The 14,294-nt window shown below is 42.9% G+C and overlaps 1 protein-coding gene across 5 annotated transcripts in view; it reads left to right on the forward strand.

The window, feature by feature from the left end:
- Positions 1-14,294, forward strand: part of prkar1b (protein kinase, cAMP-dependent, regulatory, type I, beta) — a 64,187-nt gene that overhangs the window by 17,919 nt on the left and 31,974 nt on the right. For all 5 annotated transcript variants that reach the window (XM_069149118.1, XM_069149120.1, XM_069149123.1 and 2 more), the window contains one exon: positions 1,425-1,516. In XM_069149118.1, coding sequence (XP_069005219.1) covers positions 1,425-1,516 — 92 coding nt within the window. The remainder of the gene's footprint in view (positions 1-1,424; positions 1,517-14,294) is intronic.

Below are 14,294 nucleotides of genomic sequence, written 5' to 3' on the forward strand. Positions count from 1 at the left end.
CACACACACACACACACACACACACACACACACACACACACACACTCAAAGCCTATGCACTGACATTGTCCCACACCATCACTTCAAATGATTTAACAGAACACAATCAATTAGCTAACCCTGCTTCTGTGATTAAAATGGCTCCGCTGTAAAGTGCTATGAGTCTTAACACATTGTGAAGCCTTTCAGTTAAGATCACATTAAAACAATGAGTTGCAGACATGACAAAATTATGCTGCATGTAACCCTGTTGGTTCAGCTGAAAAATTATGAGCTTGTCACCAGCCTATCTTCACTTTTCAGTGCACACGTAATTTAATCAACTGAATTTGATTGTGAACATTTCATAACTGCTTGTGGGTGTAGCTGAAAAAAAAAAAAAGTTTTTTTGTGCAAAACACACAAACTTGGACAAGTAAAGAGAGGACACACTCTGAATTATAACTTGGAGTGTAAAATCATTTTGCAAGCTGGTAACAAGCTGAGTGCCATAACATTTCATGATTTCTGCGTGACAGAACTAAAGCTGCAAATTGTGGATGATGAGTATGAAGCTGACCTAAAATCTGTGTCCTCCTCCAACTCCACGTCCATTTCCAGACCAGCCTATTTCTCTTTCTGCCCACTAAGTAGCCAGGCCTGCAGTTTTTCGGACAGATCAAATTTTGGTACTTTTTATTTTACATGTGATGTGGTTGTGTGTGTACTTGTGTGCATGTTGTACGCAGCACAGTGTGGTTGTCTTCATGTGGAGACATCTGTTGCTTTAACTTAATTACAGCCTGCCCCCTCCACTCTCCCACAACGAAAGACAAAACACATACACACATGTACGCACACACACACACACACACACACACACACACACACACACACACACACACACACACTACACTATACCTCTGTCAGTTATTCTGTAGTCAGAGGGGTTTATGAAACCTTTCCCTCCTTCCTCTCTTTCTCTTACTTTTTGCTTTTCTTACTCTACGGCAACGTGAGTGTAAGTTCTCTTCTCTGATGGCTTTTTATAAACACAGACTGCTTTCAGACGGTTTTCACTGACTTCAGCTGCTTTGTTGTGTCTGCAGAATTTCCCATTGCCTTCCCATGAACACACACCACAGAGTCTGGGACATGAAAATGCATGTTTTATAAATGAGTTCAGGGTTTTCGAGAATTCTTTAGTCTGTATGACATTTTGAGTGTAATCCCTGAACAGATGGGCTTTCCCAAAAATACACAGGCACACGTGTGGGATATTCCTTTCAGAGTTTGCCAATACTCTGCTCTTTAATTACTCAATTTAGTCTACCTTTGATGTTGGCGCTATTATGTGTTTGTGCTGGTTTGTTTCATGTGTCCACCTGCATAATGTTATTGCTGTGCAATTTAATATAATGGCTATTGCTTCTTTGTCTACACAGGTGATTCCAAAAGACTACAAGACTATGACCGCCTTGGCCAAGGCCATCTCTAAGAATGTGCTGTTTGCTCATCTGGATGACAATGAGAGGAGGTACAAAACTTGTGTGACCCTCAATAAGATCTTTCATAGGCTTTCACAACATCCACTGTGATGCCAGCAGCCTAAATGCGAGTGTCTGTTTGTAAGCTGATAGAATCATGAACAGGTCATTGTTCCTGTTGAGTGTATTGCCCTCGTGGCCACTGTGTGCCAGTATTGCCTGCATCCCAAGTCAGCGGAGACACAACGACAGAGGAGCTGAATATGGACAGATGAGGCAGAGGTGAAGGGGGCGCAGCGATGGGTGGGTAAGGGGCAACTGGATTGCATTGCATTGTGTTGCTGGTTGTTATGGGAACCTGTGTGTGTATCAGTATCATGTTGCGTAGTCAGATATGGGCGGCGGTGCACTGATACAGTGCAACGGAATCAACAATTCTCATAGTTGTCTCCGGGAGAGAGAGATGCCAATTTCCCTCCATCCCTCCCTTTTTCTGACCATCTGCTCCTATTCATTGTTCTCCCACATTCCTTCTCTCCTCAGCCATCTTCTCATCATCCTTCCATCTGTCCCAGATCTCCAGTGATGGCTGGGTCTGGCTCTGACAGGGGATGGGGTGTTGTGGGAAAGGCTCTCAGGTGTCTGGCGGTCCTGCCCGCCAGCCGGAATAGTGTTTCATTGGCGGGGAGAATCCATTATGCCCCATGGAGAGGAAAACACCAGAGCTTTCCTGTTGGCTAAAGCCTCCACAGACCAAACCCAAAACACACTTTTTCCACTCTTTCGTCAGCTGACAATTTACCGTGCTCCCTTGGCACAGGCATGCAGGCCTCTGATTGCATGTCACTGCCTCTGAAGGAGCCTTGAGCCGGGTGCAACAAGTGATAGATCCGGACAGTTTGGAAACCACGTACTTGGGTGGCTGATGTGGCAGATTAGACTTACAACAGAAAAGTATCTGGCAGCAGACCATAAACCATCAGGTTTTGATATACTCAAGGCCTCTTGGCATGCCAAGCTATGTAATGGCGTTGTCATCAGTCCATGAAATCATGCATGATATGGAATTTATTCAACTGGCTGTCATGTTTTCTGTCTCACTACATAGAGCTAGCATCAACCATTAATGCAGCGCACACAGGAATTCGTTGTTGTGGGATTTGTGGGTGAACATGCCGCTAGCAGTGCAGAAAACCTTGTCTGATTTGCTAGATTGTACAGGGACACGGCAGTTAGTTGGCTTCGCCTTCCTCTAACTCGCTATTCCTCTTTCTGTCCCTCCCTCTCGTCTGTTCTTTCTCACTCTTCGCTCACAGCTGATGATGCTGGACGGCTGGCTTGCTAGCTTGGTCGCACTGCGGTTGTGTTGCGGTTGTTGTGCCTGGAGCCCCCACAGAGAGACATGTGTTCATGTATGCCCGATGTGGTTTTCCAGCTTTAAGGAAAAACTGCACAAAGCAACCAGAGGGCCTTTATATTTGGCTCAGTCGCTTTAAAGTGCACTACATGTTGACACTGGTCAAGTGTGGCGTAAGATTTTGCCGGGGAAAAAAAAGAGACATCTTTTATTTCTGCTCATCATAAATGTCACACGGTATTGACAGTTTACAATAATAGTGTGTATCCCTGTTACTACGGGCCGGACAGCAAAACAGAAACTCAAGCCAAACTAAGCTTCTAAGTGAAGAATATCTTTTGCTTGTTGATGCCTTCTGTCGTTGGCATTGATGAAGTCACGGTATGAAGTACATCAGCTTTCTCTAGATGTGCCAGAACGGCCTTGGACTGACGCAGATTAGCAGATGGAGTCTCACTGCACTCCCACTCTCTGCCTCTCACTCTCTCGTTCTGCAAACAGCTGGCCATCCGGGTTATCAGGCGTTCTGACGCATATGGTCTCATTGGGTAAAAGGGTAGTGACAGTTTACAATTGCTGTAGGTATGGGCCTGTATTTGACATGACAGAACATGAACAAACTATTTCCCATCATCAGGGGGGTTGGGTGAGTGCATGCAACTTTGGAGTGACAGACAGGTACATGAAAAAAGAGGTTGTTTTTCCTGGATTTATTTTTCTTTACTGCTGGTTGCCATTGAACTGCATGGTTTCTATTTTGTGCAATCATTTCCTTGATACATTCATAAAATGACAATTTTATTTGAGGTCTGTGTGAGACATTAAGAGAAAAAAAAACATAGGACTGATAACTGCGTGTGTGTGTCAACGAAGCATTTTGTGTAATTATTCACTCAGCGGTTATGTAAGATGAACACCACACGATTTGTTCCCCCATTAGCACTATATTATGCTATCATCCCCTTCAGTAATGAGTAAGATCGAAAACAATGAGGCCTTCTTTGTTTCCCTGCTCTTGCCACTGCTTTCTCTCCCCCCCCCCCCCCCGCCCCCCCCCAATTACTTTTTGTGGACTTCTTGTCCTGCTTGTTGTCTCATCCTCTCTCAACACGTCTCTCACCACGTCTCTGATTTATAATCTATCTCATGTTCTTAACTTACTTATCTGCCTTTTTAGGAATCTTGGGAGACTGTACTGGCTCTATAAGCATGGCATTTTTACTCCGCTTACCAATTCTCTTTTTCTTCCTTTCAATGTTTTGACATGTCTTTTCAGCTTTATTTTACAGCACAGTCCAATGCTACACTTTAATCAGTAACAATCAAAATCTGTAGTTTTGTATGCACTTAATGTACAAACTTCAAACTTAAAATAGTAATAACATGGGTACAGTTAGTATCATGCCAGTCCATGCCTTTTTCTAAGATAATAATGAATGGACTAAAAGTGTTGACTGTGTGTGTGACTTTACCTTTTTTTTTTTTACTTCTTATTCACATGCATGAATGAGAGTGATTTAAATTCAGATTGGATTCCAATGATTCTAGTGTAAGCCATTCCCCCAGCACTCATACATAAATATTATACAGTGCATGTGTTTCCACAGGATTTTTTTCAGCAGTGAAGCTGGCCCATTAGTTTTCTGTTGGGGCTGGAATGACTATGTGTGTAATTACAGGAATGAGCCAGACAGGAGAAAAATGATCCAGGAGGGCATCTCGGGACAAGCAGCGTATTACTTCAACTAAAACAGAGCCAGTCAGTGGTCGGTGCTTTGATCACATCCTGTTTTGTAAATGCTCGCTTCCTTGGCTCACTTGGCAAGGGATATAAATAATGTCTGTCTGTCTGTGTGTGTGTGTGTGTGTGTGTGTGTGTGTGTGTGTGTGTGTGTGTGTGTGTGTGTGATGTGGGTATTCATGGGGGGAAGGCAAGAGCTAAGGTGTTTACTCTGAAAAATTCAATAATTAGGTTACCTCTTTTTCAAAACTGTCTGAGCACATATAAAGGCAGAAAGGCTTTGAGGCAGGGACAGTAAAACAAAACAGACATGGCTCCTTCTGTCTGTCTGAACTCTCAACTTTCCCCAACATAATTAGGTAATCATGCAAAAATGATTTATTGTGTACATACTATACTAGAATAAAATGTTTACAATATACTGCATGAGCAGTAGTTGAATTGAGATCAGAAGGGTGAATCTGTAAGAAGGAAAAAGACAGATCCTGGTACAAGAATAAAGAAAACACACCGCGCGCGCGTGCACACCATCACTACAAAGGATGACAGGAATTACATTATCATGAGAAACATGCACACCCATACACACATATTGCAAGTACATTCTCAGGTCTACATGTCAGAGTGTTTTCCCAGTGTGTCTGCCCCAGCTGGGAGCGTTGAGTCTTTGATTAACACACCATTCCATATGTCAAACTTTATGGCCTCAAAGTCTTTGAGCCCCACCAGCCGTGTGTGTGTGTGTGTGTGTGTGCGTGTGTGTGTGTGTGTGTGTGTGTGTGCGTGTGGTGTGTGTAGTCCATCTTTCCTCAGCTGTCTGGAAATGAAAGCGTCACACATTTTGCCGCCTCACATTTAACAAACCTCTGGTTTTGAGAACATATTTCTCTTGTATTTACAGTATTTAAAGCATATTGTGATAATTTTTTTGTCTGCCTGATTCTGCTTTGGATACAACTGATCCTGTTTGCTCAAAGGGTTTTAGAGTGTCATGTACAGCTGCCTTAGAAACCTTCTGTCTAGCCATGATTTGATGCTGAGGAAGTCCCTTTTTGCTTTTACTTTTGAAACTTTTCCTTTGTTCTGATGCCATGTTTTCCCACCATCACAGTGCTACTTAGTAAGCAAACAGACCTCTGCTGGAAACTTGAAGCACAGCCAGGTGAACAATGGCAGCAAGTTGATCTACTTGAACAAGCCTCTGATGAGTCGATCACCTAAACATGTTGCACCAAGGAGTTAACATGGTTGATGCCACAAATTTTCCTCAATTAATTGCTCACCGAGAGAAATAGTGCTGACCTATTTATTCCTCCTTTCACGTGACTGATTTTCTTATGGTTTTAGATGTTTCTTATTCCTCAAACTTCCAGATTATTTACAGGTTTTAAAATATCACAGACTTTCAATGCCGCCTTACACTATTTAACCTACTATACATATAACTGTCATTCAATTTTTAGTGTCAACAAAGTTGGAAATATTGTTTTGCTGGAAAAAAAACAAACAGATAATGGTTTATTGGGAATACAATCTCTGACAGAATGAACATACACTAAACCATTAGAGGACAGTATCTTTATCTGTTTTTCTCTTTGACCTCTGTTCTCTACAGTAATATCTGAACCTGTGCCATGGTGTTGCTGCCAGCAGGCCACAGGGCGGACCTTCTATCTGCTGCCTATCAGCTGCCATAATGACCTCATTATGATATGCCCATACAAACAGACACATGGTTACACAAGATAAGCTGAGAGCAGGTGTTTGATTTCACATTGTGTTCAGCCTACTTCGCTAACACTCAAATGAGCCTGCAACCACCACCTGTCTCAATACTGTAACTGTACAATCGTTATCATATCGAGTGAAACTAATATCTCATCTTACCATCTGGATGTCTGATAGTGTGTTTTGGTTTTAGATAACTAATAGCACATAGATTTGAATACTTTTAAGATTAAAGGTTTAAAATAGAAAATATCAGGATTGATAACAGAATTGGGTCATACTCTTTTGCAACAATTTGGATATTGTCTCAGCCATTCATTTGCAGCCTATCTTTCCACCACTTCCCCCCATTAGATTCTCATTGAGAGTCAGTCTTTTAAAATGGTTAGTTGATGATCGCCTGTTTAAACACACTGTCTTTCAGTTCCTACTTTAATAGGGTTTCTTATCTAACTTCTTACTGAAGCAATATGAAACTTTGTATGTTAATGTTGGCCTGCGTTTGTCAGGTTTTCTTCACACTTGCTTAAATAACCCCTATGAGCGCCTGTTTTTCTGCAACAGTTTTTGTAAGAGGCCTCTGGGAGATCTTTTGGAGGTGCAGTTATTTTTCCCTCGACACAAGCAAAACACACACAAATAGACACATCTATATGCTCATCAAGTTGTCTACTCCCATCCACATGCATTAGTCTAATGCCCTTATACCACAAAACACTCTCTTGGGGACAGTACGCACACTCAAAGCCCTGCTCTCTGTACAGCCACATAAATAGTCTGGCAGGCACGAGGAAACCCTGTTTATCCCATTTCTTGAACTGTCTTGGCAGACTTTCTAATATTCTAAAATAACATACCATCTGGTAATAGGAGTTGCTGAAACGTTTCAGGTCAAGACCTAAATGTAAATCAAGTAAATGTAGTACTTATATCTTTGATATGTGGAGAACCAGAACCTCAAAAACCAGACAATACTCCAAGAGAAGCACTGCGAACACAACAGTCAAAAATGTGCAGTAAATATTTTAAAGCCAAGGCTACAGTGGGGGGAAAGGGGTTGCGGAGAGGTGGTGCTTACTTCATCCTGCCTGCTTTAATCCTCTTATTAACAAGCAGAGTAATGAGTTGATGAAGTGACTGATTAGTTGACCTCTGACCCCTAAACCCTGACCTCCGCACCTTCCCCACTAGCCCCTGCCGATGGACAGGGAACATCTTTAGTGTACTAGCTCTCTTTGTGTGTGTGTGTGTGTGTGTGTGTGTGTGTGTGTGTGTGTGTGTGTGTGTGTCTGTGTCTGTGTCTGTGTCTTTGTGTGTGTGTGCCTAAAGAGGTGCAAAAACAATAATAAATAAATCAGTGAGTGACAGAAAACTCAAATAAACAAACAACGGCAACGGGAAAGACACTAAAACTGCCTGAGAGATTCATCTCATCTTATGTTCCAGCGGAAGTTTATTTAAGGCCTGTGTGAAGGGACAAAACAACAGAGGGGGTGTGATGGACAGATAGTGTACTGTCTGGCCATATCAGATGAACACAGCTGTTGTCATCTTATCTGATAACTCAATAAAACTGATGTGGAACTTGAGCTTTGCGCTGTAGTGAATGGGTTAATATCTGAAACAGGCAGGTTGTTTCTGAAATGTGTGTCGGTGAAATGAAAGCACTGTACCTACATTGAGTCTGTTGTTACCATATAGCAGCCCCAAGGGGGGAGGGGGGGGTTGCCACACACAGATGAAACAGGTATTGACTACTGAACTTATTGCTTTATCTAGACAGGCACACTTATTGTGCTGTACTGGAAACAACATATACAAATAGGCTCAAGGTGATTGTGTGCCTATGGGCGTGCACACTTACACTCATGTGTCTGGTGACCCCCTGCAGACTGTCCTTCAGTGCAGTATAAAGTGCAGGGTAAACAGGATGTAGAGCCACCGAATGGCCAACTGGATGTCTGTTTGTGAGTTTTCTCCCACCCGAATCTCTTTTTCTCGTGATTTGAAGATGACTATTGAGGAAGTATCCCTTAGTTTCTGGAGTGTGTGTGCTGGCTTTATGGTCATTTGAGTGCATTTTCGCATCATTGAGAGGACCGGCTTCTCTGTGTTCAGGTGGAAGAATAGTGACGATGTTTGACTGCATTTGATTTGTATTTTATGGTGGGCCGCGCAACAACGGCAGTATGCACCATGAACAAATTAGCAGGTTTGTGTTGTGTGTTGTTTAGTCTATTTGTCTGAGTGTGTGTTTGTGTTTCCTGTCCTACCGGTTCCCTCATTGACTCTCTGTGTGTTCTCATCCATGTTTTTTCCTGAGAGCCTGGTGGTCCTCTTTTTCTCCTTTTCAGAATTCACTTCTTTTCCCGTCTTTCCCTTTCTCTCTCTTCCTAAATCATGCAGGCTCATTCACATCTACATCCACGCTCACATCCAGTCCCTCCCCCACAGTCTCCTCTCTCTGTCCCCTGCATGGCTTTGTGCTGGTTGCCACAATGCCAGGGGCCAGCCGATGAGGTCACTCACCATAGGAGAGCTGCAGGCCTGACTGAACCTCAACCATCCCCACCACCATCCAGCACTCTCACCTCCCCCAGCATATCACGTCTTTGCTTCAGCTCAGACAACTTCACCTTTACGCCCATGCAAACCACAGGGCGCAAACACAAACATATCATTTGTAGGAAGTTCATATCAGCCAGCCTGATGTTTGCATACTAGTGCAGATAAACACACTCAAACATCAGCAAGTGCACACATGTATGCACACACGCACACACTCAACAGCACAGATAGCTGGAAACTTTTGTCCTCGCTCATACCCTCTGCTGTGTTTCAACCTGTCCCCTGCTGCCTCTTCCGCCCCCCCACCCCCTCCGTCATCTTTCTCCATCCTTCACTCCAACCATTTCTCCATCAAATTGTTAGTAAAGTGAGAAATGCAGTAAAGTTAGTAGAGTCTGGAGACCTTTTAGAATGCTGTGTTCCCTCCAAAATGTACCCTTGAGTCGGTGCGGGACAGTTTTCCAGCTAGCTATGATTCATCTCGGTCCTTTCAGCTGTTTATGCCATCAGTGCATGTGTGACTGTGTTTTTATGTGTGACAGCATGTGTGTGTGTGTGAGTTTGTGCACTTGTTTGTTGATGCATTTTTACAGACACTGGGCAAGATGTGACGTACAACATATACATGGTTTTAAAAAGTACTCTGTGAATTTATGTTTTTGTGAATGCATGATTGCAGCAAACAGAGAGACTGGCCCCCTGTTTGGATCAGAACATCAGCTAGATCAAATGTCAACAGTGGAAGAAGGAGTTCATCCACAAACAAAACATTCAGAAATATCTGAACTGCTGTGAGAGCAAAAGTGGAGCAAGTAAGAGGAAGCGTAATAAAAATCACTTGTTAACACTTTTAGGGTGAGCCACCCGTGTGCGTGTCGTCGTATACTGGTTAGGAGTAGCTCGGGTCATTTGTGATCGTGAACAGCGTCACGTTTCACTTCATGTGAATGAATACTGTATGTAGGGTAAAGGTGCGAGTGTGCAGGACAGTAACTTCCGAGCCAGCGTTTGCCCCCGTTGTGAGGACATGATGTTCCTTCAACCATTCAGTGCCTTTATAGCTCAGCCAGGACCGAAATTCAACCCACACACTGACCACCACACATTAGCATGGGACAGAGCAGCCTAGCGCCTTACAGAATTGCCTGGGTCGGCCCATGGCCTCCTATTGTATACATCCCGTCTGCTTTGTCTATGCAATGGCGATAGGTTCCAGTGCACAGGCACGGACAACAGTCTTGTTATAGTGTGTTAATTCTCCCACGACCTCCTCGTTGGTTTGATGGTGTCACTCTGTTTGAGTTTCATTTAGATTAGAGGCACTCAGCCTATTTCCATGCTTGATAAGCTTCAGGATGGGACATTTTATAGAGTTTGTGTTTCGGATTTCAGGCCATCACAGAGTGACTGGGCTTTTCAGGACATAGTTTTATTTAATAATAACAAGACTGAATAGAGTAACCTAACTCGTAAAAGGGTTGACGTGGCTGCGTAATTAATTGTATTCAGATTGCTTTTTGTTTCACATATCTGTGGAAACTTAATTTGTGAAAATAATTCTGTTGCTTCGCAAGGCTTTGTCTCGTGTAACAAACAGTGTAAAGACAGAAACAAAGCAAAATCTAATGTCCATTAGAGAGATAGAAAGTACATCCATAACTAAAGTGTTTTTTCCTAAAATAGATTCAGAAACAAAGGCGACACTCCATTGATGATAGAAATAGTAAATAGGTCATATAGCCTTGGTATTTTTTTGGTCATTTTCAGGAGAACATCTTTTCCTCAGTAATGACAACATCTAAGGTTTCTTCATGAATTACATTTTCAAAGCCAAATTAAAAAAGTTTTTAATATTCATTCAGGTGATCAATTAATTACATTATCGATAATATGGGCCCTATATAGCGCACACTACAACCAAAAAGCTCTTAAAGGCACAAAGAGAATAGATAACCAATATTCTTATTGACGAAAATCATGAATGAAACTCATTCTCTCAGGTCATTCCATGGTGTTAGTATATTATACATAAGGTGATAGGTGGTTGCTCAACACAGTCCTGGTCTGCAGTCTATGTGAATGATGAAGCTGTCTCTTTTACAGAAGGGAAGGCCTTACGTCAGTCAGATGTCAGCTATGTCTCTCCTCGACATGCACCCAGTGCACTATTACCTCACTGCCCAGAGTGCTGGTTGATGAGGTTTATACACAAGTACACACACACACACACACACACACACACACACACACACACACACACACACACACACACACTCGTTAGTACGGTATACAGTTTTAGCCCTTAGCAGTTCTAGCGGATACCTCCTTCATTTCTCTCCATCTAGTCAGCCACCTATCTCTCTCTCCTTCTTCCTCAGGCCCTCGGGTGTTTTCAGAGTTTTCACAGTGTCTCAGTTTCAGCGTGTAAATGTGTTTGAGCGTGCATGCATAATGTCCCGTGTTGTGTAAACACCTCTCAGGTTTAAACCCCAACAAAGGACAATTTGCGTCCTGATGTGCTTCTCAAATGCTTATCTTGTCGTAGTAGTTCGTGTCTTCTGCGAGCTGGGAATGAGGGAGGGGAGGGCAGAGGAGAGAGGAGAGGAAAAGACATGCCCGCGGGGCGGCGGCATGCCTTGTGATGTTTAGCAACATGTCAGGATACGTGTGTATGAGAGAGAGACAGAGAGAGAGAGAGACAGACAGACAGAGACAGAGAGAGACAGACAGACAGACAGAGAAAGAGAGAGAGAGAGAGAGAGAGAGAGAGAGAGAGAGAGAGAGACAGCTCTTGGCACCTGTACATAGGGTTATTTTATCTCTATACTGTACATTTGTGTGCATTCAGTGGAATTACTTCTTTTCTATCCGTAAGATGGGTGAGGAAGAGAGTATGTCTCCCCCTCTGTCTCTCTCTCTCTCTTTGCCTCATTCCAGTGACACGTCCCCTGTAGACACATCAGAGAGGTAGAGGCTTAGTCCTGTCAGCGCCTGATTCAGCCTGACCCTTTTTCTCGCTAAGTGGAGGAAGAGCTCGCTTTTTCCTGCCCTGGGGCTATGAACAACAGAAAAGGTGGCGTTAGGAAAGTGTGAAAATCCACAAGTACTGGAAATGGGATGTAGACTGACAGCAGGATGAAAATAAAAGTTAGAATAAGTGGAGTAAAAATTCTGCTTTAGTAAAGTTAGCGCAGCAGCCTAACCATTGCTCTGATAAAAATGAGAGGAGGGGAAGGAGAGGGGAAGGAGAGAGAAAGGGAGAGGGAAGACGGGGAGAGGCAGCAGAGTCGGACATGTTTGTGATGTTTTTAGGCTGACATCATGGCTGCATCAGCAGGTGGTGTGCGTTGGATCATCAGGTAGGCCTGTAAAACAGCTTTGTCACACTGAATACACACAACAGTCCATTAAAAGGAGCAGGGGGCCTCTACCAGTGTCACTAGGAGGCCAGTAATGTAGTCAGATATTTCGATGATTGTGTAAGTCAGATTTTTATGTTTCTATAGTTTTTCTTAATTGAACTCTAAATGTTTAAGATTATTTATAGGAGGAAACAAATTAGATATGGAACTGGTTCTTCGCCTGGAAAACAATTCACCTCTCATCTGCAATGACGTACAATCATGTCAAAGTTTTGAACTTACAAGATACTAATGAGGCGTATATTTAACATGAAGATACTGACAAAGTTTGATGTTTGTTTTTCTGCCCTGTAACGCCTTCTCCTCACATCATCTTATCAACTGCTCCCTCTTCTTCACTCTTCCTCCTCAGGCTGGTCCTCTTACCTCCCTGATGCCGACATGAATGTTTCAAGCATTAGTCCCAGCAGAAGAATGAGACTGTACAACTTTTACATCATTATCACTCATTATCAACGCTGTTAGAAGGTTTGACAATTGCTGGGAATTTTTTTTTTTTTTTTTTTTTTTTTTTTTGCGTATGTGAGTATGTGTGTGTTTGTTTATTCAAAAACGAGTTTGAACAAGGTGTTCACTGAGCTCGCTCTGATAGGAAGCCTAATCTGTCTGGTATTCACGGCATCAGATGGCAGCTTCTCAACACCATGCTCTTCCCAATCAAATCTCTTCTTCTGTCCTCTCTGATAATTTTTTTCTCTCTAAACCTTCCCACTGCCATGGCAGAGCCAGCACAGGGGGGAGGAAATCACTGGTTCTACTGCAGGTACTGGGCATGGTGAGGAGGTGATAAGGCCGGATTGGCTTCTCATGCAGTTGGCATTGGCAGTCTCGGAGGGTCTGAGGTACCAGTGCTGGTTCAGTGGTAGTTCAGCCTGATATTTCAAATGTTTCATGAAAGCTACTGGGGCAGTTAGTTTTATTTTCTCCTCACTGGCTTTCCTTTATTCGTTTGATTGACTCATGGACGGTCAAGTATGTTTTGTTTACTTTATTAGATGCAGCATCAGCGAGTGTTTACGATCAATCAGTCACCCTAGTAACATGGTCTGCTGTTTTTTTGTTGTTGTTGTTGTTCCTCTGGTAATGTCACATCTCAGTTACTGCGGACCAGTTATTGTCAAATCGGTGGGGGCGGGGGGTGTGTGACATTATCTCACAGGGATCTAAAGGTTTTCTGGCGAGAACAGTTTTACAGCTCTCTCCCCTACATTTAATTGGACGAATGCACCACTTTTCAGCCGTCAGTGATCTTTGAGTTTGATTTTCAAAAAGAAAGAAGCAGTTCGGAGTATGTTATATTTCACCAAATATAGCTTTCTGAATAAATTTGACCCAAGAAATGGACCCTGCAATTTCAGAGCTTTGCTTTACATCAATAACAGCTGCTGTAGGTTAAATAGGTGTGAATGACATTTGGGAATTAATAGAGATAGTATGTGTCATCATCAGTTTGTTGATTGGTTATTTAACAGGATGATTCAGAAAATTAATATAGATATCTATCTGCACTGTCAGTAAAAACTGTCACGTGTAACATGCCTGACATAGCAAAACTACCTCACCACGACTCTTGAGCAGTTTCAAAGTCACAGGGATTGGTTTTAAGAAAACCTAAATTTAACTTCATCTCTCTAACTCTCTCTCCAAATGCTTATCTTTCTTTCAGGTGGTCTGAGCATTGCAGTGTAAGTGACAGCGGATTTTAGCAGACGTCTACAGGTCACACAGATCACCAACATAAACGCACTGACCCTCGGGTGCTTTGGTCCTGCAGCGCACAAATACTGAGACACACTTCTACACTTCAAGGCAACAGGATGCATCCACGTTTACACCCCTTATAAACCCATCAGAGCCAGGTGTGTGGTTTTAACACAGCGTGATCCCTGCCCTCTGCTGGTTTCAAATACGTCTTCCAACATTTAATCACAAACTACCTGAACCCACTGAGACCTCCAACACTGAACATTAGCCCCCTATTAAATTGTTGAAACAAAAGTATCAGTCCAAAG

Source organism: Embiotoca jacksoni, unplaced genomic scaffold (assembly GCF_022577435.1).
Source record: "Embiotoca jacksoni isolate LCO1_2020_lvr unplaced genomic scaffold, fEmbJac1.0.p SCAF_15, whole genome shotgun sequence".
NCBI classification, from domain to species: domain Eukaryota; kingdom Metazoa; phylum Chordata; class Actinopteri; family Embiotocidae; genus Embiotoca; species Embiotoca jacksoni.